Consider the following 23,393-nt stretch of genomic DNA (forward strand, 5'->3'; position numbering starts at 1 on the left):
ACAAGATACATTATTTATTATAATCTATTGCACAGATTTCTGACAGCCTGTATTCAGAGAGAGGTTTTTCTCTTGCCTTTAGGTTCTCCACCCTTCCCACTCTATCAGGTCCTATAACAAATTATAAAGTGACAGCCACATTTTTAAAGTCCTCTCCAGCTATGTAGTTTTTGTGCCCCCTGCAACACTATGGCCCCTTGAGGTTGGCTTAAATCTGATTTCACACATCATGTCAATAGCAGCCATATTTGATACCAGCAGACAGAGGCAGTGTGGGATGGATCAGGGTGCAGAGTAGAGTTGCCACCTGTCTTGCCCAGGAACTCTGGGCAGGGAGGCGGGTGTGACATAACTTGGCTGGGCAGTGACATCACGGGGGGCAGGCCGTGGCATCACGGGACAGGGCTATGACTCGCCGATTAGCCAATCAGTGCGTCAATCGTTAAGAATCCTGACCAATTTTACAATTTGGGAAAACCGGGCAGGCAGTTTTGACCCACACATCCCTACCAAAAAGTGGACAGGTGGCAACCCTAGTGCAGAGGCAGTGTGGGGGCATCAGGGAGTAGAGTCAGATATTACATCACTAAGCTCCAATTATAACTCTCCCCACTCTCTCTTCAGTTTCTTGCCCTGTGTCTGAGGCAAATCAGGCAAAAACAGACAAAAAGAAAGGAGCGAATAGAAAAATGTTGACAAAATGAACCCTGCCCATTTGACTCACCCTAGTTTGCTGGCCTCTCCTCAATTTGGTCACTCTGACGTACCAGGACCTTTTGTAGTTAAATGTCAAGATGATTTCTACCCTGGATACATTCAGTTCATTTGTTTACAGGTTATTTTTATCTATTGCTACTCATATAGTACTGAAACATTTCCATAGTGCTTTACAGAGATTATACATCATTGCCTGCCCTAGTGGAGTCTATAATCTAAGGTCATTATCACAGTCATACACTATTTTTAGGAACTAGTTAATCTGCCTGTATGTTTTGGGGGGTGCAAGGGAGGAAACCAGAGTAGAAGAAACCCATGCAGAGAGTGCCCTTGCTGGGATTGAACTTAGGGCCCCAACGTGCTGCCCACAATTATGCGGAAAACCAGTAAAGCCCTTATAGTTTGCAATCATTGTAAGAACAGAATGGCGTATACATCTCATTAGAAAGCAGTGCATTTTGAACTCATCATTTGTCTATGTGCTATGTTTAATGGCAGTTCTTTTCCCCATTAACCTAACTTCTTCCATAGAGTTTATCCAGTCCTGTAGTAATAGTGACAATTTGCCTTTCCATATCCTTGACTTCATAGGCAAGCTGCCAGCAGAGTGTTTTTGCAATTCTTCTTTAGCTTAATTAAAGGACAAGAAAAGATGGATTGACTGGGGGTTCCAAAATGTTAGCCACCAGTATGGTGCAGTTTCAGTTTTGGTTCTTCCACCCATTTAGTTGCAAAGTTTGTGTTGAAGGGTGCACAGTCATCTATTAGGTGTTTATAAATACCTTATATTTTGCTGTTGAGTATTATAGAATAAGGCTAATTGTTCTATATAAAAGGTTGCTCTGCTCAGGAGGGAGATGGGAAAGGGCATCTGGGGCTTCTGATCTCTTCTGAGCAGATCAACATCAGAACCCTTCTCTGTTTTCCTTCTGAAGGGAAATCTCTCTGGCTGTACAGTTACAGGAACTGACCAGCAGGTGGTGCTGTTAGAAACTACATTATATTGGCAGTTAATATAAACTTAGATAGATAAATTTGAAACTGAAATAACAATTATAATGTAAACTGCAAAAAAAACCTTAGAAAAGCACCCTGAGCAGTTTTACATTAATTTTTTATGGTTTATTTTTTGGTCAAAACCAGCTGAATTGAATAACAAGTCTAGGCAGGTAAGGAGTATAAATACTTGCCTTAGGCAGACAATCTGTCCAAAAATTCAGGAGTAAGAGTTCTGACTTGCAAATCATACAGATTGTAAGCTCTACGGGGCAGGGACCTCCTTCCTCTTGTGTCTTTGACTCTTACCCTCCCATATAGATTGTAAGCTCTACAGGGCAGGGACCTCCATCCTCTTGTGTCTTTGACTCTTACCCTCCCATCTAGATTGTAAGCTCTACGGGGCAGGGACCTCCATCCTCTTGTGTCTTTGACTCTTACCCTCCCATATAGATTGTAAGCTCTACGGGGCAGGGACCTCCATCCTCTTGTGCCTTTGACTCTTACCCTCCCATATAGATTGTAAGCTCTACGGGGCAGGGACCTCCATCCTCTTGTGCCTTTGACTCTTACCCTCCCATATAAATTGTAAGCTCTATGGGGCAGGGGCCTCCATCCTCTTGTGTCTTTGACTCTTACCCTCCCATATAGATTGTAAGCTCTACAGGGCAGGGACCTCCATCCTCTTGTGTCCTCGACTCTTAACTTATTGCAACTGTATCTTGTATTTATCTGTATTTATTGTCATACTTTGTATCTATCTATTATTATCTTAATAACCCCCTGTTTGTATTAATGTATTCTACTGTACAGCGCTGCGTACATAAGTAGCACTTTATAAATAAAGATATACATACATACATATACAAATCTGAAACTTCAGCTTATTCTCTCTTACACATCAGGAATGGGTGTGAATCTAGTTTCATTTCTTCAGTTGCCTTGATAGGAAACAAAACTAAAAGATGGTAATTAATAAATTACAATGGATTCTATCCACAACACAATAATGAAAGAAAATGTAATTCAAAGTAATTTTCCCATATACTACGAACATTCCTACAAGGGTATAAAAGCTCATCATTTGTAAATGTAATTGGTACAGCTCTCCCACCATGAGCTACACTGGGAAAAAACCCGATGGGCCCCGGCGGCCCAGATCTGATCCCCCCCCCACAGGGTGCTCCCGTGGTCTGCCGGTCTCCTTTCCCCGACAGGGGGGCCTGTCTGGGGGATGGGGGGGAGGCGGTGGTGAAGGCGGCGGGGGCCATTGTGGGTGGCAGGGGCCCCTGAGGCAGAAGCCCTTGTGGGCCCTGCAGCCCCCAGTCCAACCCTGGCTAAATGTTTCTTCACAAGACCTTAAGTCAGCAGTTCAGAGACTACAAACAAATACAATTTTTAACAGCAATTACATTTACAAATATCTTTAAAACCAGTGAAAATATACAAAATATCTATTGAAACGTTGCTTAAAATTATATTTCCTTTCATTATATGAAAATAAATTGGTGAAGTTCCCCTTAGATCCAAAGAGACTACCAGCTTTCCTTAGGTAACTTCAGACAGGTATAATCAAAACACATTTCATTCGCCATTGTTCAGCCAAACATGCTTTACTTCTGGGAAAACAGGTGTGGCGCACCATGCACATAAAGGGATATAGTTACTGGTTAATGGAGGGGAAGATTTAATCATTTAATAGCCCTAATTGCCCGGGGGGGTGGAGGTGGGGCAGGGATGAAGATGCAGTAACAGAGGTTTAAATATTGCACTTTATGCAGAATATTTTCAAAATATCTTTCTCCAGTTTGTTTTAAAAAAAATGCATCTAAAACCAACTGTTACTCTCCTCCTCCTTCTCCTCCTCCTCCTCCTCCCCCCCTCTCCTTCTCAAATTCTATACAAAGGCTGCCTCTTCCCCTACGTGACTGTTTTAGTCTGTATTTTTCCAACAAGTTAGGTTCTTTGTTCTTAATTCTTATGGTTGTTTGTAGCAGTTGTTATGCATGGTAGGTATCAGTCAGTGAGGGAAATAGTTGCAGTCTCTCTGTAGAGAAGAATATACAGTCGGACACAAATGCAGGCTTGAGACTTCAGCTTTGCCTGTACAGTATATCTTAGATATTAAGGACAGCAGGACCTTGGTTTTATGGGATTATTACCCCTGGAAAACATGATTTTCAGCACAAGCATCAAGATGGAATTCATGGTACTTCACTTCATCATATTTCACATATTCCTAGTAACCTGCGGTGAGTACATAACCTTCATCTGGTTTCCTATCCTATATTATACAGAGAAGGTTTTGTAAAGATGTGCATTAAAAAGTATCCATAAAACAATAGAAAGGTGCAAATACCAAACATACAGATTACAAATAATAACCAATAACAGGAGGGAAAGGAGACCATGTACAGTAGAGTTTACAGTATAAAAATGTCTGCAAATGCAATGGAACTAAAAATCTCTCAGCTCCCAATGTTGAACAGTTTGTCAAATGCACCTTTACATTAGCTCTTGTTACAGGACACAGATGAACATGCTTTTCTTCTATGATCGCTCTCCCTCTAGTGATTAATTCTAAAAATTCTTATATATATTTGTTGTGTACGTTGTACTGCATTTTAATGGCTTAAAAGCATAAGGGAAGGATTAAAGAAAGAAAGAAGCACAGGATTCAGGTTTAAACTACACCCCCCTCCCCAGCTATAAAAGCCCCCTTAACTTAATTTTTAAAAATGATTCCCTTTTCTCTGTAATAATAAAACAGTACCTGTACTTGATCCCAACTAAGATATAATTACCCCTTATTGGGGCAGAACAGCCCTATTGGGTTTATTTCATGGTTAAATGATTCCCTTTTCTCTGTAATAATAAAACAGTATCTGTACTTGATCCCAACTAAGATATAATTACCCCTTATTGGGGGCAGAACAGCCATATTGGGTTTATTTAATGGTTAAATGATTCCCTTTTCTCTGTAATAATAAAACAGTACCTGTACTTGATCCCAACTGTAACCTTGGTATGGGCTAAGGGGGCCCAGCCTGAAGGCCAGTTAAGGGGAGATTTGGGGTGAATGCTTATTTGTGCCCTGGGTACCCCTGGAACTATAGCAGGGTGACTGTTACCCCAATGTTTCTATATATCTGTAACCTTGTTATGAGCTAAGGGGGCCCAGCCTGAAGGCCAGTTAGGGGGGGATTTGGGGTGAGTGCTTATTTGTGCCCTGGGTACCCCTGGAACTATAGCAGGGTGACTGTTACCCCAATGTTTCTATATATCTGTAACCTTGTTATGGGCTAAGGGGGCCCAGCCTTAAGGCCAGTAAGGGAGGAATTTGGGGTGAGTGCTTATTTGTGCCCTCAGTACCCCTGGAACTATAGCAGGGTGAGTATTACCCCAATGTTTCTATATATCTGTAACCTTGTTATGAGCTTAGGGGGCCCAGCTTGAAGGCCAGTTAGGGGGGGATTTGGGGTGAGTGCTTATTTGTGCCCTGGGTACCCCTGCAACTATAGCAGGGTGACTGTTACCCCAATGTTTCTATATATCTGTAACCTTGTTATGGGCTAAGGGGGCCCAGCCTGAAGGCCAGTAAGGGGGGGGATTTGGGGTGAGAGCTTATTTGTGCCCTGGGTACCCCTGGAACTATAGCAGGGTGACTGTTACCCCAATGTTTCTATATATCTGTAACCTTGTTATGAGCTAAGGGGGCCCAGCTTAAAGGCCAGTTAGGGGGGAGATCTGGGGTTAGTGCTTATTTGTGCCCTGGGTACCCCAGGAACTATAGCAGGGTGACTGTTACCCCAATGCTTCTATATATCTGTAACCTTGTTATGGGTTAAGGGGGCCCAGCCTGAAGGCCAGTTAGGGGGGGATTTGGGGTGAGTGCTTATTTGTGCCCTGGGTATCCCTGGAACTATTGCAGGGTGACTGTTACCCCAATGTTTCTATATATCTGTAACCTTGTTATGAGCTAAGGGGGCCCAGCCTGAAGGCCATTTAGGGGGGGATTTGGGGTGAGTGCTTATTTGTGCCCTGGGTACCCCTGGAACTATAGCAGGGTGACTGTTACCCCAATGTTTCTATATATCTGTAACCTTGTTATGGGCTAAGGGGGCCCAGCCTTAAGGCCAGTAAGGGAGGGATTTGGGGTGAGTGCTTATTTGTGCCCTGGGTACCCCTGGAACTATAGCAGGGTGACTATTACCCCAATGTTTCTATATATCTGTAACCTTGTTATGAGCTTAGGGGGCCCAGCTTGAAGGCCAGTTAGGGGGGAGATCCTGGGTTAGTGCTTATTTGTGCCCTGGGTACCCCTGGAACTATAGCAGGGTGACTGTTACCCCAATGGTTCTATATATCTGTAACCTTGTTATGGGCTAAGGGGGCCCAGCCATAAGGCCAGTTAGGGGGGATTTGGGGTGAGTGCTTATTTGTGCCCTGGGTACCCCTGGAACTATGGCAGGGTGACTGTTACCCCAATGTTTCTATATATCTGTAACCTTTTTATGGGCTAAGGGGGCCCAGCCTGAAGGCCAGTTAGGGGGGGATTTGGGGTGAGTGCTTATTTGTGCCCTGGGTACCCCTGGAACTATAGTAGGGTGACTGTTACCCCAATGTTTCTATATATCTGTAACCTTGTTATGGGCTAAGGGGGCCCAGCTTGAAGGCCAGTTAGGGGGGAGATCTGGGGTTAGTGCTTATTTGTGCCCTTGGTACCCCTGGAACTATAGCAGGGTGACTGTTACCCCAATGTTTCTATAAATCTGTAACCTTGTTATGGGCTAAGGGGGCCCAGCCATAAGGCCAGTTAGGGTGGATTTGGGGTGAGTGCTTATTTGTGCCCTGGGTACCCCTGGAACTATAGCAGGGTGACTGTTACCCCAATGTTTCTATATATCTGTAACCTTTTTATGGGCTAAGGGGGCCCAGCCTGAAGGCCAGTTAGGGGGGGATTTGGGGTGAGTGCTTATTTGTGCCCTGGGTACCCCTGGAACTATAGCAGGGTGACTGTTACCCCAATGTTTCTATATATCTGTAACCTTGTTATGAGCTAAGGGGGCCCAGCTTGAAGGCCAGTTAGGGGGGAGATCTGGGGTGAGTGCTTATTTGTGCCCTGGGTACCCCTGGAACTATAGCAGGGTGACTGTTAACCCAATGTTTCTATATATCTGTAACCTTGTTATGGGCTAAGGGGGCCCAGCCTGAAGGCCAGTTAGGGGGGATTTGGGGTGAGTGCTTATTTGTGCCCTGGGTACCCCTGGAACTATAGCAGGGTGACTGTTACCCCAATGTTTCTATATATCTGTAACCTTTTTATGGGGTAAGGGGGCCCAGCCTTAAGGCCAGTTAGGGGGGGATTTGGGGTAAGTGCTTCTTTGTGCCCTGGGTACCCCTGAAACTATAGTAGGGTGACTGTTACCCCAATGTTTCTATATATCTGTAACCTTGTTATGGGCTAAGGGGGCCCAGCCTGAAGGCCAGTTAGGGGGGGATTTGGGGTGAGTGCTTATTTGTGCCCTCAGTACCCCTGGAACTATAGCGGGGTGACTGTTACCCCAATGTTTCTATATATCTGTAATCTTGTTATGGGCTAAGGGGGCCCAGCCTGAAGGCCAGTTAGGGGGGGATTTGGGGTGAGTGCTTATTTGTGCCCTGGGTACCCCTGGAACTATAGCAGGGTGACTGTTACCCCAATGTTTCTATATATCTGTAACCTTGTTATGGGCTAAGGGGGCCCAGCCTGAAGGCCAGTTAGGGGGGGATTTGGGGTGAGTGCTTATTTGTGCCCTGGGTACCCCTGGAACTATAGCAGGGTGAATGTTACCCCAATGTTTCTATATATCTGTAACCTTGTTATGGGCTAAGGGGGCCCAGCCTGAAGGCCAGTTAGGGAGGGATTTGGGGTGAGTGCTTATTTGTGCCCTGGGTACCCCTGGAACTATAGCAGGGTGACTGTTACCCCAATGTTTCTATATATCTGTAACCTTGTTATGAGCTAAGGGGGCCCAGCTTGAAGGCCAGTTAGGGGGGGATTTGGGGTGAGTGCTTATTTTTGCCCTGGGTACCCCTGGAACTATAGCAGGGTGACTATTACCCCCATGTTTCTATATATCTGTAACCTTGTTATGAGCTAAGGGGGCCCAGCTTGAAGGCCAGTTAGGGGGGGATTTGGGGTGAGTGCTTATTTGTGCCCTGGGTACCCCTGGAACTATAGCAGGGTGACTGTTACCCCAATGGTTCTATATATCTGTAACCTTGTTATGGGCTAAGGGGGCCCAGCCATAAGGCCAGTTAGGGGGGATTTGGGGTGAGTGCTTATTTGTGCCCTGGGTACCCCTGGAACTATAGCAGGGTGACTGTTACCCCAATGTTTCTATATATCTGTAACCTTTTTATGGGCTAAGGGGGCCCAGCCTGAAGGCCAGTTAGGGGGGGATTTGGGGTGAGTTCTTATTTGTGCCCTGGGTACCCCTGAAACTATAGTAGGGTGACTGTTACCCCAATGTTTCTATATATCTGTAACCTTGTTATGGGCTAAGGGGGCCCAGCTTGAAGGCCAGTTAGGGGGGAGATCTGGGGTTAGTGCTTATTTGTGCCCTGGGTACCCCTGGAACTATAGCAGGGTGACTGTTACCCCAATGTTTCTATATATCTGTAACCTTGTTATGGGCTAAGGGGGCCCAGCCTGAAGGCCAGTTAGGGGGGATTTGGGGTGAGTGCTTATTTGTGCCCTGGGTACCCCTGGACTGTAGCAGGGTGCCTGTTACACCCTATAGTACAATAAATCCTCATGTAAATCCTCTGTCTCACCCAAAAACTGACCCATAAAATGTGAATCTGAGTGTTCCTGCTGCTCATTCCCTACTTCTATGTGTTGCTCATTCCCTACTTCTATGTGTTGCTCATTCCCTACTTCTATGTGTTGCTCATTCCCTACTTCTATGTGTTGCTCATTCCCTACTTCTATGTGTTGCTCATTCCCTACTTCTATGTGTTGCTCATTCCCTACTTCTATGCGTTGCTCATTCCCTACTTCTATGCGTTGCTCATTCCCTACTTCTATGTGTTGCTCATTCCCTACTTCTATGCGTTGCTCATTCCCTACTTCTATGTGTTGCTCATTCCCTACTTCTATGCGTTGCTCATTCCCTACTTCTATGCGTTGCTCATTCCCTACTTCTATGTGTTGCTCATTCCCTACTTCTATGTGTTGCTCATTCCCTACTTCTATGTGTTGCAGGAGGAGGAGACGTCCCTCTCCCAGTGACTGGCCGTGTAGGGGAGACTGTCACACTGAGACCCCCTCTGAATCTGACAGATCCCATTGATAGAGTCACATGGATGTTTCATGTCAATGGGGAAAAAATATTCCTGGCTGAATTCAGAGACCAGAAGTTTATCAGAGAGAATGAGAATTATTTCCCCAACCGGCTGGAAGGGTCTAACAGTGGCACCGCATTACTGATCAGGGAGCTGAGAATGGAGGATTCTGGGATCTTCACTGCACTGTTTCTTGTTAATGGAAAAATGAGAGACACTTCTTATAATCTCACCGTGTTGGGTAAGTGTGTGTGTGTTCGTGAGTGTATGAGTGTGTGTGTATGTGGGTGAGTGTATATGTGTGTGTGAGTGAGTATGTGAGTATGTGCGTGAGTGTGTGTGTGTATTCATGTATGAGTGTGTGTGTGAGTATGTGAGTGAGTCCATGTGTGTGACATACTGTATATTGCAAAATATTTCCATGCCTATATATTAATAATATGCCACAGCCTAGGAGAATTCCCATCAGCCAATCCTTATTGGGCCCTAGGAGACCCAGTCCAAAAATAGCAAACAGAAACAATCTCAGATGAACAAGCTAGTTAAATACCAGCTAACAACCCTAGACTTAAGGTGGCCATACACTAGCAGATCCGCTCGCTTGGCGATGTCGCCAAGCGAGCGGATCTGCACCCGATCCCCACCTACGGGTGGGCGATATCGGGGAGAATTTAGGTAAAAAAAAAAATAATCCGATCGTTTGGCCCTGGGGCCAAACGATCGGATTATGTGGGCAGCAATGGGGCAGTCGGTTCGGGGACCGCATCAACGAGCCGATGCGGTCCCCGATCTGACCTGATTTTCTAACCTGGCCGATTTCAGGCCAGATATCGGTCGGCCAGGCCGCTCTGCTCTCCCCATACACGGGCCGATTAGCTGCCGATATCGGCAGCTATAGTCGGCCCGTGTATGGGGACCTTTAGACAGACCTCTCACTGTCCCAAGGAGCGAGTTAGTCGCCTGAAATAGAACTCTGGCTATAGCAGGCAACTAACTGCTCCATAGATAAACAGAAAGGGGTTGTGGGAGCACTCCAAGGCTAAATAGAGTATACAAATACAATGGAAGTGCGATTGATCTGGCCAAATTAACTACAAGCATACAAAAATGTCTTTTTACCAGAAACAATAGGAGTCACCGGTTGCCAAGTTGCCTGCAGGATGATTCCTATTGTTGCCAGTGGAAAGGCATTTTGGAGCAGTTAGTCACCTGTAGTAGCAGAGATCTATCACAGGCGAATAACTCACTCCTTGGGACATATAGCCTTATAAGTCCAGTTACTTTATTTTATGGCAGCCTGGGCACATTTTATTGTTAATTATTATTATGGATTGTCATATGAATAATCTCAATGTGCCAGTACCTGCCTTTTAGGGCTCTGGCACACAGGGAGATTTGTCGTGGGTGACTTATCTCCCCGTGTACCAGTGCCCTTTACCTTGCTTATTTGTGCCTCTATTAAGTTATCTCTGTTTGCTAAGTAACTCTATTGTCTGTGTCCAAGATCATCCCTTATAACAGTGATCCCCAACCAGTGGCTCGGGAGGAACATGTTGCTCACCAACCCCTTGGGTGTTGCTCCCAGTGGCCTCAAAGCAGGTGCTTATTTTTGAATTTCTAGTTAGAATGCAAGCTTTAATTGCATAAAAACCCAGTGTAATTGCCGAACAGAGCCTTCTGTATGCTTCCAGTCAACATAAGGGCTACCAAACAGCCAATTATAGCTCTCATTGGCACCTTCAGGAACTTTTTTCATGCTAGTGTTGCTCTCCAAAACCTTTTCCATTTGAATGTGGCTCAGGAGTAAAAAAAGGTTGGGGATCCCTGCCTTATAACAATGTAGAGGACCATAATGCCTATATATAACCTGCCTAACTGCTAGTTGATCCAGAGGAAGGCAAAAAACCCCATCTGAAGCCTCTCTAATTTGCCCCAGAGGGGAAAAATTCCTTCCTGACTCCAAGATGGCAATCGGACCAGTCCCTGGATCAACTCTATCTGTTTGTTTAAGATAGCAACTGCCATTTTAGCTTGGTGGGACATCACTTCTCTGCATGCATGCTGCTGCCTGGAAGAGCACTCAGCTCAGATAACAGCAGGGAAAGGAGGGGGAGAGGGAGGAGGGAGAAGGGCAGGAGAGAAAGGAACATGCTGCACAGGCTCATGCCCATAAACAGGAGGTTTTCACTGCAAGAAGGAAGTTTAAAACAGAGAACCCTGTGTGAACAATAGAAACAAGCAAATGCATTGTTTCTTTTCACAGAGTATTCAGAGCAGCAGCACTGTGAGTGCTTATGACTTTATTTACATAGATCTTTCTAATAAAGCTTACTGAGTTTTAACCTTTCCTTCACCTTTGCATGATTTATTGGTTAACAGGCAGTTTCTGAAACACCAAATATTTCAATTTAATTATCGGGTTACAACCCTTCAAGAACCACTGACCTCTGAAGTTTGAACCAGGCCCTTGTAAAGGTACTCAAGTACAATTCTTTTACCAGAAAGGAAAACTAATCATGTCATAATAAATACTAATTTCTAGATTCACTTTGCACACTAACTAAAGTTCATAAATGACCCCTAACTAATTATTGGCGCATGATAATATTATAGCTAATACACTTGCATATTTACTTGGAGACTTTCCGATCCAGACACCATGGAAAATAAAAACACTGATCCCTATTAGGCTGTGAGCTGGATTTGGCTTGCCTGCTAAGTAGTCTTTGGGCCACAGTTTATAAACAACATGCAATAGTCAAGGAGTGCTCAGAGGGGTCAAACTATTAGAATGTAAAAAACATTCTTTAATATATGAATTTTGATAATATCTACTTTTTAATTGCAGAGCCTCTTCCTATCCCTATACCAGTAATAAAAAGAGTGCCTGGTAATACTTCTGATCTCTGTCATCTTAACTGTTCTGTCCCATCAAACTCAACAAACCTGTCCTACAGTTGGATCTGCAGAGATAAAGGCATTGACAGACTATATGCCAATGGCAGCACAATCACTGTATCACTGAAGGATGAGATGCTGAATGCAGAATTTCTTTGCTTGGTACAGAATCCTGCTCACAGGAACAATGCGTCAGTCCCTTTTAAGTCATGTGGTGAGTAACATACAAAACGAGAAGGCATATATGTGGCGAACAATCGCAGCACTAAGAAACTGGACAATGAATTCATGTGAATGTAAGATAATAACATTTTTAAACTTATATTAGGTAATGTAGTGTATGTAAGTATAGTCTTACAATCCTACAAAGAATGATGATTATGCAATAGTAATATATTCTTAGAACTTGTAAGTATTGCTTAAGGGTGATGGCACATGGTGAAATAGTCACCCGTGAAATGCCTTCCTACCGGCAATAAAGGGTATCACCAGTGGGAAGGCATATGAGATGCTTGATTTTCCTATGCAGGAAACATTGGAGGACTTTGGGAAACTTAGGGGCACATTTATGAAGGTTTGAGACTTCGGATCCCAAAACCACGTGGGAGTTCCCAAACTCTCGCTTGGTTTTTTCATCCGAATAGCCCAATTCGTGCAAATCGGGTTTTTCTTTTCCCCGCTGAAAAAACAAAAAGCTCAGTACCTAAAACCTGCCGAGCCTTTCTTTTTTGGTCATGGAAAAGAAAAACCCAATTTGCACGAACTGGGCTATTCAGATGAAAAAACCAAGCAAGAGTTTGGGAACTCCCATGTGGTTTTGGGATACAAATACTCGAGCCAAAGGCTCAAGTGTTCATAAATTAAATGTGCCCAAAAGTGTCATGTATGCCTTCCCATTGGCAATTTAGTGCTGCATTATGGGTAGTGTTGCATTATGGGTAAAAAACATAAATTGCTACTGAAAATGCACTTTGCACGCTGCACTTGCCTTTATAAATGAGAACTATGTACAGTGGTACTTTAAGTCTGATAGTAGCCTAGTATTTAGTAGTGGGGTAACATTTGCATTGGTCTATTAGCTTAGATAAATGAGCAAATGAGTTACTAGTGCCTGCTCATTGTAATAATTCACTTGCCAAAGTGGCTAATTAGTAAATAATTAATACAATATTAACCATGCAAATGGGTGTAAGTATGGAGGCAAAATAGCACTTTAGTTTTAATAAAGAAAGAACAAACTTCCCTGCTGCTTTTCAGAAACCCCTTTCTCCTATTTCAATTCCAAATTTTAACATAGACATAATAGTTTTTTCATATGATAAACCATGAAAGTTTTTCTTCTCTAATTGAAATGGTTCATTATTAGCAGTGGCCTGTTTAAGGAGTAGCTTTGTCCTTAACATAAATTTAAGTATGATGTACACAGTACTATTTTGTGACAATTTGCAGCTCCAATTCTTTTCCAATTCTGTGCTATTCAGGCTATTTTGGATTTAAACATTGGGGGGTATTACTTCAGGATCCAATCCTCTGCAGGATTTTGGATAGTAAACCCTCATTTACCTTTAAGAAAGGAAGGCATTTGGCATCCTGGGTATCCAGGAGCTTGTATACTACTGGGACTAGCGAGCAAGGGTCGGCTTGGTTGAGATATGCAGGTACCTACAGATGTGGCAGGAGCCGATGTAAGGCTTGTAGTGTTATTAGGGTCTCTAAAACCTTTACCAGTACTAATACGGGATATACCTATACGATTCTCCAACATTTCAATTGCCAATCTAAAGGGGTGGTATATCTGGCCACATGTGAATGTGGGGTACAGTATGTTAGGAAGACCATTCGCAGAGCGGGTACCAGGTTTCTTGAACATTTGTCAGCTGTAGAAAGGAATGACCTAAGGTCAGCCATTGCTAAACACATTATAGAGAGATATGAGGAAGTGGCGTTAAGCCACGAAATGCGTCAAGCTGTGTTATGGGACTGTGATGATTTTAAGGAAACCAATAAAGTGATTATTTTAATGAGAAATAAGGTTGCCAGTGCTCCGTCTGTACTACATTGTTTATTCCAATGATGTGCTTAGTAACATTAGCTCTTTAGCCATTTAAATGGGAATTGCATAGCCAATTGCAGGTGGGTAGGGACCTAAATCAGCTACCTGTCTATCTGGGCAAGGATGGCCAGTTTGGGTAGCTGTTTAGTCCAATACTTCAGCAATCCTGGATGTTGGTTAAAAGAAAGCAGAGGAGCTATGGCTCTGTGGCTCCACTGCGTGGACTATGTATTATAAAACATGATCATAAGTTAGAGGCACATTTATATACCTAATCTCCTGTATGATACTTTCCATAGAAAGAGACAGATTAGTATATGAAAGAAGTATATAGTTATTGGGATAGAAAACAAAAAAGAGGGAAAAGGGGAAAAGTTAAGTTGAAAGTTTTTTTTTCATTATTTTTATTATGTCAAGATGAATATTTTCTAATCTACATTGTTGTTTTAGACATTTCAGGACCTGGAAGAGGACATCTTCTTCCCTTAATAATTGCCATGAGTTTGCTCTGTGTTATACTTGTCAGTATCGCTGTATCTAAAGCTGTATGTTGCAGAATAAGACAAATATTAAAGGTAAGTGATTAATATAATGTTTTATGGCATATTGTCTGTAAAGCTTACATGTTGAAATTCCATAGCTTGTTCTGCTTTTTACATCCCCAACTGTATTATTTATAATATTTTTTTTTTTTTTTTGCCAGTCTGTTAATCAGACCTAATCTAACTCTGCTAAAGCAGTGTGATTAGCTTTTGGCAAAGACAGAAAGAAAATGTTTATGTTTTCAAATATGCCGGAACCAGTGAAATCAGTGAAAATAGCAGTATTTTAAAACTGACACTAAATTGAGCACAAAAAACCCACAACCAAGGGCTGAATAAGTGACCCTTGGGCCCTGGACTATTTTTAAAACATGGACCCCCTGGAGAATGTGGTGGACATAACTTACCACAAAAGAGTTTAGCCACTCTGGTCTGCCTATGCTAGGTATTAGAGACAGTGGGTATTAAAATCCCAAACACATTGTTTAAGTTAGTGAGACCTTGCACTCCTAGCACATTATTTAAGTGAGAGTCAGTGGCTACACCCCTAGTCCATTATAGATATTGAGAGGCAGTGTGTATGGTAATCTAAGCACATTATATACAATTAGAGCCAGTGGGCACTGAAACTCCAAGCATATAATACACAACGAGAGGCAGCGAACAGACAGACCAGGCACATCATATAAAGTGTTTGGCAGTGAGTACTAAGCCTCATTATATTCAGTAACAAGCAGTAAGCAGTGGCATCCCACACATATATATACATACAGTATATGGTCAGAGGATGTGGGTGCTGGTACTCATTGTTCTCATGGTCTGGCTAGAACTCGCAAATTATTACACAATTATGTATAAGGTTACTTTTCCTAAACTTGACTATTCCTACAATCCGCCATTAAACTGTATATTTGTTTCTCTGTAACAATTAACTTGTTTTTTTATCTGAGACCACATTTATTAAAACTATTTTACCTTTCTGTCTATCCACATAGACATTCTACATTCCCTGGTTCTGTTTCTCACCTCAGTCCCTTCCCATTCTTCTAGTACTTGGCTTTTATTTATTTTGTCTCCTTTTGTCTCCTATATGTTCCATTCTCTTCTACCTTGTCCCCTTCATGTGCCATCTTTTTCTCCTTCTTCTTATTTGCCTTCAGCTCTTTCTTTATTGCTGCAAAGGCACTATATTTTGTCCCCCTTCCTGATACTTGTATTCACTGTAATATTATGAAGCAAAAATTGCACATTAATTTCCATATTTGGACTGTAATTAAACTTTTAAAAGACCTGTTTGGCTGACATCACAATAGCAAATGCTGTATTTTTCTCTTTTAGAGTACAAAAACTCATGAAGAATTACATTACAGTAGCATTAAGATGTGTTCTAATGGCACCAATAATCAGGTAAGCAATCTGTAGGGATTTATATTATTTTGATTTCCATTGGAAAAATGCCACAAATTTGTCACATGGACATGATCCAGATATAAGATGCATAAGATGACATGCTAACAATTAAAAAAGCAATATTTTGTTTTAGTAATTACTCTCTTCTTTGTCATTCATTTAATTTCACAGTGGCACATGTTTGGTTTTAACGAAAAACAATGCAGCCTGAAAATGCAATTTTGTCTTATATCACAAGTACACAATATTGCAGTTTGATGATTGGATTTTGTTGTGTCCGTAATATTAAATGATGACATAGTTATTAAAGGGGTTGTTAGGGTTATAAAGCAATAATTAGTGATTTAGATAAGTGCTGCCAAGCCTAATGTGCTATACAGACGGCTGCTGTGCATAGAAACCTATGATTGGAAGGAGGTAGTAGGAATTATATTTTAATATGAAAATAGAAGAGTCAGTTACCTAATATGAATATGCATTTTGCTTTATGAGTCTCTGTGCAATGCTAAGGCCCAATATAAGACATCAAAATGAAGACGTAAGACTGCAATGTGTTATCATACATGCATCATCTCTTAGTAAGCTTAGCCATGTATGTTTTTGTTTGCTGTTTGTAGGTCAATACCCAGAAGTTGAATGGTGACTGTACCAATGGTGACTGTACCGCAACAAGTGAAAAAACAACATATGCTGAGCTTTTAACGAATAAATTAATGAATGGAGAGGTATAGTTGGTGAGTATTTGTGCATCAGTGTCCACTTGTATGGGCCTTTCTGCAACTATCTGTAAACAAGCTTCACTATCTATTGCACTATGGAGAAGTGTGGTTACATTGATTGATACAAAAGATACAAACTGACATTCTTCCTCTGATCCCAGCATTAACTCTATATTCATCAAAATGGGAATGAGAAATAAAGACTAGGATTGATAGCAGTATGTGCTTCTAGAAGAGTCTAGCCTGTTCTAAATTCTTATGTTTGAGTATAAAGATAATAATAAAGTAAACCCTAGGTTTTTTCTCTATGCTGTTAATTGCAAATAATCCACAATGTACAATGCCTTTATAGATTCAGTTCTAACAGTTAAAGCAGTGTGGTATAGATAATGTTTACTCTTTCAGATCAGTCCCTGTCTCAGGGGAGCTTACAATCTTATTTATCCATCACAGCTACAAATACACTAGTATCTATTTAATCGGAAGCCAGTTAATCAACCAGCATGTTTTTGAATTGGTGGAAACCCATGCAAACAGAGAGAATTTGCACAAACATGAAGCAGACAATTTCCTGGCTAAAATACAGAATCTATTCTGTCAGCAGAATTAACACTTAGGGAACCATTCATTAAAGTATGACAGGTCCGATTACAAAAAATTTGTATCTTTAGAACTTATGCGTAATTTCCATGATATTTTCATTAAATTAGGCAACATTTTCGTGCCTCAATTTGTGCGTCAAAATCATATTTGAAAGCTTCGGTATCGCAACTTTCTATTGGCCGGGTTGGAGCTGCAAAGTGCCATTGAGCCCTATGGGAGGCTTTCCTTGGGCCGGGTTGGAGCTGCAGAGTGCCATTGAGCCCTATGGGAGACTTTCCTTGGGCCGGGTTGGAGCTGCAGAGTGCCATTGAGCCCTATGGGAGGCTTTCCTTGGGCCGGGTTGGAGCTGCAGAGTGCCATTGAGCCCTATGGGAGACTTTCCTTGGGCCGGGTTGGAGCTGCAGAGTGCCATTGAGCCCTATGGGAGACTTTCCTTGGGCCGGGTTGGAGCTGCAGAGTGCCATTAAGCCCTATGGGAGACTTTCCTTGGGCCGGGTTGGAGCTGCAGAGTGCCATTGAGCCCTATGGGAGACTTTCCTTGGGCCGGGTTGGAGCTGCAGAGTGCCATTGAGCCCTATGGGAGACTTTCCTTGGGCCGGGTTGGAGCTGCAGAGTGCCATTGAGCCCTATGGGAGGCTTTCCTTGGGCCGGGTTGGAGCTGCAGAGCGCCTTTGAGCCCTATGGGAGAGTTTCCTTGGGCCGGGTTGGAGCTGCAGAGTGCCATTGAGCCCTATGGGAGACTTTGCTTGGGCCGGGTTGGAGCTGCAGAGTGCCATTGAGCCCTATGGGAGACTTTCCTTGGGCCGGGTTGGAGCTGCAGAGTGCCATTGAGCCCTATGGGAGACTTTCCTTGGGCCGGGTTGGAGCTGCAGAGTGCCATTGAGCCCTATGGGAGACTTTCTATTGGCCGGGTTGGAGCTGCAGAGTGCCATTGAGCCCTATGGGAGACTTTCCTTGGGCCGGGTTGGAGCTGCAGAGTGCCATTAAGCCCTATGGGAGACTTTCCTTGGGCCGGGTTGGAGCTGCAGAGTGCCATTGAGCCCTATGGGAGACTTTCCTTGGGCCGGGTTGGAGCTGCAGAGTGCCATTGAGCCCTATGGGAGACTTTCCTTGGGCCGGGTTGGAGCTGCAGAGTGCCATTAAGCCCTATGGGAGACTTTCCTTTGGCCGGGTTGGAGCTGCAGAGTGCCATTGAGCCCTATGGGAGGCTTCCTTGGGCCGGGTTGGAGCTGCAGAGTGCCATTGAGCCCTATGGGAGACTTTCCTTGGGCCGGGTTGGAGCTGCAGAGTGCCATTGAGCCCTATGGGAGACTTTCCTTGGGCCGGGTTGGAGCTGCAGAGTGCCATTGAGCCCTATGGGAGACTTTCCTTGGGCCGGGTTGGAGCTGCAGAGCGCCATTGAGCCCTATGGGAGACTTTCCTTGGGCCGGGTTGGAGCTGCAGAGTGCCATTGAGCCTTATGGGAGACTTCCCTTGGGCCAGGTTGGAGCTGCAGAGTGCCATTGAGCCCTATGGGAGACTTTCCTTGGGCCGGGTTGGAGCTGCAGAGTGCCATTGAGCCCTATGGGAGACTTTCCTTGGGCCGGGTTGGAGCTGCAGAGTGCCATTGAGCCCTATGGGAGACTTTCCTTGGGCCGGGTTGGAGCTGCAGAGTGCCATTGAGCCCTATGGGAGGCTTTCCTTGGGCCGGGTTGGAGCTGCAGAGTGCCATTGAGCCCTATGGGAGGCTTTCCTTGGGCCGGGTTGGAGCTGCAGAGTGCCATTGAGCCCTATGGGAGACTTTCCTTGGGCCGGGTTGGAGCTGCAGAGTGCCATTGAGTCCTATGAAACTTTTATGCATGATTTTGGAAGCTTTCCAAAGTCAGAAAGGGTTTTGCGCCGTCTACGATCGTTTGGATACGAAAATTTCTTAACTTTCAGATCGTAAGTACGATATTTTCGTACGTCTACGAAAAGACATTTCGTAACATTTTCGATCATCAGAAATTATTGTATTTACTCCGAATTTTTCCAATCGTGCTTTTAAAATCGTGGTTTAATAAATTGGGCCCTATTATTGCAGAAAACTAATGTTTCATTTTCCCAGTATCAGTTCTCAGTAAAATAATTCTGTCAGTCCAATTACTGAACCAATTAGAAGCAAGCATACTTATTTACCAATAGCAAGCAGTCTTTAACTGGAGTCCATTGTCTTTTTTTCCCCCACTTACAAATGAATGAGACATATACTGCTGTACTGACAGAATGATTCTGTTGGCCCAAATTGAATATAATGATGTTTCTATGGAATTTGTAGCTGAGAAATAATGTTAAATAAAATGACGCAAAATATAAATATGATAATGAGTTGATACACCTACTTCTTTAGGGGCAATAACAGACAGCGATTTGTCACTCAAGGGAGATCATCTCTCCTGCAGGTAACAAACTATTCAAAAATACCTTTTGATTCAGAAGAATGGGGATCACTGCATGTAAAACGCTTGAAATGCTTTAGCTTGATGGCCCCCATTCCTCTAAATGAAAAGTGTTTTCAGGTGCTTTGTTGCTCGCTGGAGAAATGATCTCCCATGGGCAACAAGTCTATGTCTCTCAAGGCAATGAAATTCAAGCTCTTAATTGCATCATATCACCCTAGTATTAAGCGTAACTACCCATGGGAGTGGCCCCTCTGTGGCAATATCCCAAACAGATCTTTAAAATAGCAGTGGTAGATGATTTTTAAAGGAAAACGATACCCACAAAATGAATACTTAACTAACACATACTGGCTATAAGTACAGAACAAATGCTTAGTTTAAGGGACACAGTTTTGTACACCAATCGCCATGCCAACAGTACTTTCTTATTTCTATATTTATATATATATATCAGTATATATATATTTATATATATGTCAGTAGAGCCATATCTTTGTCATCTATTTGTAAGAACTTCCATGTAACCAATTAAAACAGTGGGGGATAAGAACAGTAAATGGACTGTAATAAAAGACTGCTTTTTATTGATTAAGGGCTATGACAGACGGGGAGATTAGTCGCCGTGTGACAAATCCTCCTTGTCGCGGGCGACTAATCTCCCCGAAATGCCATCCCACTGGTGAGAATGTAAATCGTCGGTGGGATGGCATACGTGGCACCAAAATCGCCTAAGTTTCCTCTCAAGGCAACTTCAGCGGTTCTGCAAATCGCCATCGCCATCCCACCGGCGATTTACATTCTAGCCTGTGGGATGGCATTTCGGGGAGATTAGTTGCCCGTGACAAGGGAGATTTGACATGGGTGACTAATCTCCCCGTCTGCCATGGCCCTAATAGGTATTCTTGATTAATTTGACGGACAGAATTGTTTCACAGAATGTCTATTATGGAAATGAAAGATTAGTTTTGTTAACAGGTTCTGTGATATGGATTCTTCCATTCTGTCAAAAGCATCTCTTTTATCATTTATATCATGGAAATTAGAGTTAAATATGAATTATCACTTGGCAGACGCTTGATAATTACACGATTATATCATTTTTTTATTTTTATAAGTGTATATAGTGACAATTACAATTCATTTTGTGTACAGGGGATATTTTTGTATATAGAATGTATTTTTGTATACAAAATGCACTTGTGAGAAACATTACCCCATACAAACGTTCTACCAGCTCCCACACCTTTGCTGTCAGACTTAACTCCCAGCATGGGATGAAGACACACTGGGCTACAGTTGCAGTAAAGGAGCTGAAGCTGCTGTGGTGACTCCACAAACGTTTTTCTGATGAACATGGAGATTGAAATCAGTTCCTTTGACATGCCATTATGCTTTCTGAAAGTTTCCTCTGAAAATCCATTTCAGGAAAGAAAGAAAATGATGGAAGACAGGAAGAGAACTGCTACTATTTCAAAGATCAAATGGTATGCACAACCGGCGTACATGCCAAAAAGCTCTATGGTTATAGTCCAAGGCCAAATGGGTGAAAAGCTAAAATAATGACCAAAGTCATTCAGCTCCTGAGAAAAAAATATGCAGAGCTCAAAAGACCATCTACGGAAACATTGGTTGGATTTTTAACACATAAACTGGAAAAATAGCTTGGACTTTCTATCTCTTATGTACTGCACATGTGGTGGGACCAGAGGTATATTTTATAAACTGCAAGATAAAAAGTGCGTTTTTAATGTTTTTATAACCTTTTTTTGAAATAATGTTCTATGAAGAATGGCACCACATCAGGAGGCAAATTTTCATTGTCATGGAATAAGAAATATACACAAATAATATTTTGTAGTAACTAATGAAACTCTTATTATTTATCCTCAGGCAGAGCAAAAAAATGGCTGGCCAAGACATTTGAAGATACTGAGAAACCCCATTACTTGATGAGGTTGATTAGGTAAGATCAGAGATGGGCCAAGTAGTATTTGTGCCTGAGGCGATACTACTTGTCATGGTGCCCCTCTCACTGCACACACATACCACTGCTCCCTAGGCTGGGGCTTTTGCTGCCTACCTATTGTTATAATAAACAAATCTTAAAAGTTTGAGTGTTTTTTGTAATGTCCTGTTCTCTTTCTAGAGTGGTACTGTCAGGGGCACCCATCGGCACTCCGGTGGTGAATGGAAGATAGCAGGGCCCATGGTCTCCACGGGGATTGCGATACCGCCACGTGACGCAGTTTGGAGCCTCATTCAAAATAAAAAGATACCAGGGACGCAAGTTCAACGCCCGAATATAGAACTTCTTCCTAGAGCCCCTGGGTGCACTGTAAATTGCATTTTTTGGACTGATTTAATAGTTTTTGATCCTTTGCCTGAACCTGCTGACTGCCGCCTGGACGGACCTTTGCCTGAATATCGACTAGAGACTCTTGTTAACCCTATGAATACCACGCTTTGGACTTTCTGTACTGCCTGTACCCCGGCTTGCTCCTCTGTCCTTACTCCATCCCCAGCAGGAGACAAGTAGGCCTTGACAGTATATCTGTGCCATGGACCCTACTGAGAAAGCATCCCCTGACCTTGAAAAAGCTTTACACAACATGGTGACTCGCATGGAGGCTTATGAAGCCCAGAAGGCTCGTGGAGGCCCTACTTTCCTGGATGTCAGACGCTCGCTGTCGTCTAAATCATTTTATTGTATTTAAAAAATAAACTTGTTTTTAAGTAATACATAATTTGCTTTGCGTTTATTTGAGAATGATTGTGAATAGGTTACAGTAAGGTTTCTAATCAGACCCAGTTTTGAGATTATTGTGGTGCTGGAGATCAGGGCTGTCCAACTGAAGGCCCCAGCATACATGTGAGCCCCTATGTTTGTCTTAAAGGCTCACTGACTGCCTGTAAGCTATATAGGTTGTTTAAACTGGCCTATAAGGATGTTGTTTATCACCCAACTACATGGAGAGTTGGAGAGTGCTGCTCAAGCCTTTCTAGTTAATTAGGTTAAACTGCCTGTGATCCCCAAACTAGTTAATTAGGTCAAACTGCCTGTGATCAGGGGCAACATGTTGCTCCCCAACCCCTTGGGTGTTGCTCTCAGTGCCCCCAAACCAGGGAGTTATTTTTGAATTCCTGACTTGGGGGCAAGTTTTGGTTGAATAAAAACAAGATTTCCTACCAAATAAAGCCCCTGTAAGCTGATAGGGTTCATAGAGGCCCCTAATAGCCAATCACAGCCCTTATTTGGCTCCTCCATGAACTTTTATGGTGCTTGTGTTGCTCCCCAAGTCTTTTTACATTTGACTGTGGCTCACGAGTAAGAAAGGTTGGGGACCCCTGGTGGAAAGACTAGCGATGAGTGAATCTCCCCCTTTTTGTTTTGCTGCAAATCTGTGAATTGGTTAAAATGTAGCATGTCAAAAAATGCCATATTTGACTGGCGAATCTTTCATCATTTTTTGACGTCATTAATGACGTGCCCGTCAAAAAAGACACATGCGACTATTCTTTTTGACGCACACAACAATTTGTTTTTTGCCGTGGGTGGGAATTTTTTGACGCGGCAAATTTTTCTGTTTCTTGAAAAAATCCGCCACTGCTGAAACACGGAAATTCACCGCAAATCCATGCTTGCCTAAAAAAATTGGGCCCATCACTAGTATAGAAAGAACATAACAAAAACAATAGGCAATTAGCA

At 43.0% G+C, this 23,393-nt stretch overlaps 1 protein-coding gene across 1 annotated transcript; it reads left to right on the plus strand.

Moving 5' to 3' along the window:
• The first annotated feature begins 3,625 nt into the window (after positions 1-3,625).
• Positions 3,626-22,431, plus strand: LOC116406711 (CD48 antigen-like). Its single transcript, XM_031891391.1, has 8 exons — positions 3,626-3,965; positions 8,963-9,283; positions 11,891-12,154; positions 14,444-14,568; positions 15,874-15,942; positions 16,563-16,679; positions 21,578-21,650; positions 21,834-22,431. Exons 1-6 carry the CDS (start codon positions 3,863-3,865, stop codon positions 16,674-16,676), a joined length of 996 nt encoding a protein of 331 aa, XP_031747251.1. The 5' UTR covers positions 3,626-3,862; the 3' UTR covers positions 16,677-16,679; positions 21,578-21,650; positions 21,834-22,431.
• Positions 22,432-23,393: the final 962 nt, after the last annotated feature.

Source organism: Xenopus tropicalis, chromosome 8 (assembly GCF_000004195.4).
Source record: "Xenopus tropicalis strain Nigerian chromosome 8, UCB_Xtro_10.0, whole genome shotgun sequence".
Classification (NCBI taxonomy): Eukaryota; Metazoa; Chordata; class Amphibia; order Anura; family Pipidae; genus Xenopus; species Xenopus tropicalis.

Excerpts from the sequence above, each read along its gene's own strand:
- LOC116406711 (XM_031891391.1), top strand. The coding sequence starts at position 3,863 with ATGGGATTATTACCCCTGGAAAACATGATTTTCAGCACAAGCATCAAG. Across the intron at positions 9,284-11,890 it reads TTATAATCTCACCGTGTTGG|AGCCTCTTCCTATCCCTATA; the intron begins GTAAGTGTGTGT and ends TTTTAATTGCAG. Across the intron at positions 15,943-16,562 it reads CTAATGGCACCAATAATCAG|GTCAATACCCAGAAGTTGAA; the intron begins GTAAGCAATCTG and ends TGCTGTTTGTAG.